The 3,361-nt window shown below is 63.7% G+C and overlaps 1 protein-coding gene across 1 annotated transcript; it reads left to right on the top strand.

Annotated features, from left to right (window-relative positions):
- The first annotated feature begins 942 nt into the window (after nt 1–942).
- LOC124187850 (mucin-5AC-like) lies at nt 943–3,185 on the top strand. The gene is made up of 2 exons (XM_046580039.1): nt 943–1,155; nt 1,287–3,185. The coding sequence occupies exons 1-2, from the start codon at nt 943–945 to the stop codon at nt 3,183–3,185; spliced, it is 2,112 nt and encodes a 703-aa protein (XP_046435995.1).
- Nucleotides 3,186–3,361: the final 176 nt, after the last annotated feature.

The raw sequence follows: 3,361 nt of genomic DNA on the forward strand, positions 1-3,361 counted from the left end.
AACACTGACGCGACATGTCACGAGACGTCGATACTCAGACGGGGAACTCTTTCACCGGGCGCGTGCTAACACCTCGGCCATACCAACCGGCCAAACCACGTATGAATTACGTTAAAATCGCTTCTCGGCCTGTTGGCTCAGATCAAAGTGTGTACGTCTCCCCCGTTCCGTCCCCCCGTAGTGTACGCAGCGGAACTCCCCGGGACATCGCGCCGGTGGGTGGACCCGTCTGAGGTAATTGGTGCCTTTCTTTCTTTCTTCTCTCTCTTTCCCCCCGGCCATACGGTGCCGATTGCGAGGCGACTTTACTTGGCCGTCCTCGCGCGGCACTAGGCCGGTTAATCCTTTACCCCACCCCTAGTTTCCGTCACTGTAGCGGGCCGTCGCACCAACACTTGTTGGTGCCCTTGTGACGGTGAGTTGCAGTGTCCGGTTGCGCTCCTATCCCGAACGCGTTAAGACTCAACGGGTTGTAGCTGCTGGAAGACCGACTGCAAGTGCGTCGGCACGAGGGTTGGTCTCTCCGGCTTGAACAACCCAGAGTCAACGTAAGTCTCGAAGTTTCTGTGAGGTAATAGCGCGAGTTATTGCCTCGGCAACAGCTTTGAGATCCTTCTACCACTACGTCTGTCGTTGCCCGCGGTCGGGAACGACTGAAACACGTCCGACCTGCCAAAGGTGCGACAGGCTGGTGCTGCCCCCCCGGCGGTCAGTAGCCGAAGCTGTTGGCGCGAGTCACAGGTCGGTACTGCGGGCCGTCGGTAACTTATCCTCCCCCTCTGTTACCGATTCTCTCTTAAGGTAGCAGAGGCAATACCGACTATCGCTGTTTTTCTTCAACTCCTTAGATAACCCCTCTTTCATTCCCATCCTTTTCTACCTCCCCTTTCTTTCTTCTTTTCTTAAGGCACTGCTGAATCGGCGGCTTCACTTAGCGACGTGATGGAAGTCTTTGTGGATTTCCTGTTCCCGGACGAGTCGCGCTGCCAGGAATGTTTCAGAGGCAGCAGGGGTAGGGGGACATGGGCGGTGGGGGCGTTCAGGGCGCACTCCGACTTTGAAAAACATCTCAGAAAATACCATCCAGAGCGCGGGATGAAGTTCCGCTGCGGTGTGTGTGGCTTCATCGGCGAGGGGGGGTATCCCCTCAAGGCGGTAAAGCTGCACCACGAGCGGGCCCATCCCGCGTCAACAACAGGTAGTCGGGGTGCGCCTGAAGCACCCGCGGCGCAGCAGCCGCGGACTGACGACGAGGGCCGTGAGCGGCCATTACTAAACTTTTTCAGCGCTGCGGCGTCTGCGGGTCGGACACGGGCGACGAGGACGACGACAACAACGACGGCGACGGCGGGCTCCAGCAGGGCAACCACCACCACACGCCCTGCCACCACCAGTGGGACGTCGAGGACGACGCGGCAGAACACCAGCCACCCACGGAGAAGCAACGAGACCGCCCACACAACACCTGTGGCGCCCGCCACGACGACCGGGTCTGGAGCGCGGTGCAGCATCAGTCGGCTGCCGGCAATAAGGAGGACCCCAGAGGCACCCCGTCTCTCCAACGACGGGGTGCGGAGGACCAGCGGGGGTCAACGCGGCTCTCCGGGGGCCCGACCTTCCATCCACGAGGGCCCCCTGACGAGGAGGAGGAGAGCCGCCGGCGTGCCGGTCGAGCCGACCCCACCATCTACCTCCACCAGGAGAGGCACCGTGTCCATGCCACAGCGGACATCCCCGGGACTAAGGGGGGCACAGCATCTGCGCCCCGCCGCAACACCATCACCAAACGCGGCGGGGCCCACCATCAACAGAGGAGGCCCCCCCCCCGACCAACGAAACTCCCGGGGCGGATGAGGACGGCGGCAACCACATATGCCGCCGTCACCGCGGGCGCCACCACCGCGACGATGCAGCCATCGTCCGGCGTGCCGGCTGCACGCAGAGGGCTGCGATCGACCGCCAGGGCCACATCACTTCCCCCTGGCGGTCCCACCGGAGGCAGCCTTCTACCGTGGGAGATGCCGGCCCCGCCGGCCCACAACACCCGGAGCCGGAGAGCGGGGTCGGTAAGCGGACAGCCGATCACGTCGGCGGTGGCTGCGACTCTAACTACGGCGACGACGACGACGACGATGTGCGGGGGGCCGATCACCACCCCACGGCCCCTCGCAGGGGGGAGGCTCACCACGACCACCTTTGGACCACCTGCCGCACTGCCACGTGCGGCAAGGACCCTCCCCTCCATCGCGGAAGCTGAGTCGAGGGCGGTCTCACCAGCGAGGGATCCGTGGAGCGTCGTCCCCCAGCGGACCCGCCGACGACATCCCTGCGGGTCCGCCCCGGCGTCCACCGAGGAAAACCCGTCGTCTTCACCAGCCCCGTCCACAACATCTTCTTCGGGGTCGTCGTCCGTGTTCGAGCCCCCAGGCGACGCAGCAAGTAGTGGTTCTGATAACAATAACAACAACAGAAATAATAATATTAACAATACGCGACCGCCAGCGACTTTAAGGCGAGGCTCCCGTGTTCGCGCCCCGAGGGTGAATGCGATGCCAGGCACGCATGCACGCGGAAACGAAAATAACAGTAATAACAATAGTAACAATAACAATAACAATTCTAATTGCTCCGTTTCTAGGCAAAGGACGCCGGACACGTGCTCCACGGATATGGAGCCCCGGAGCCAAGGAAGAACGAGAGGAGGTGCTATCCGGAGGATCGGAGCACAACGGGCAGGAGGAGCCACAGGTGACGGGAGGCCCGCGACCTCTGGGCGCGGGTGTCCGCCTGCGGGGAGCCAACGACGGCCCAACCAACCCCGTCAGCCACCGGCTCCGGTGGGGCAGTCGCCGAGGCCGGCCGATCGGTCCGCAATGATCCATCACGCCGGTAACCGTGTCGACGAGGAAAGCGTGGTGCGTCAGCGGGAACAACTGATCGGCTTGGCGGAGGCGGCTGTCAGTTGGGACGATCTGGAGGAGCTGGCGGCGCGAGTCGCCACGTTCCTCCAAATCACCGGAGCGAGAACGGGGGCTGCGGGGGAGGAGAGGGCAGCCGGTCGTGCGGGCGGCCGGCGCGGGGGGAGGGCTGGGGAAGCCACGCGCGGGGGGTCCGGGCGGGCGGGGAATCGCGGGAGCCCCGGTGGGGAGCGCCGTGGGGCACTTCCAGCGGGGGGGACCGAGTGAGAGAGGCCACAAGGATCCAGCGGTTCTTCCGGGCGAACCGTCGTCGCGCTGTCCAAGAAGTGTTGACGGGCCCGCTCCAGCACTGTGAAGTGTCAAAGGAGCGGATCCGTCAACACTTTGAGGACATGTACGCTCCGGCGGAGAGCCTGAGGGGCCGCCCTCTGGCCGAACTTCTC

This window comes from Neodiprion fabricii, chromosome 1, assembly GCF_021155785.1.
Source record: "Neodiprion fabricii isolate iyNeoFabr1 chromosome 1, iyNeoFabr1.1, whole genome shotgun sequence".
In the NCBI taxonomy this organism is placed as follows: domain Eukaryota; kingdom Metazoa; phylum Arthropoda; class Insecta; order Hymenoptera; family Diprionidae; genus Neodiprion; species Neodiprion fabricii.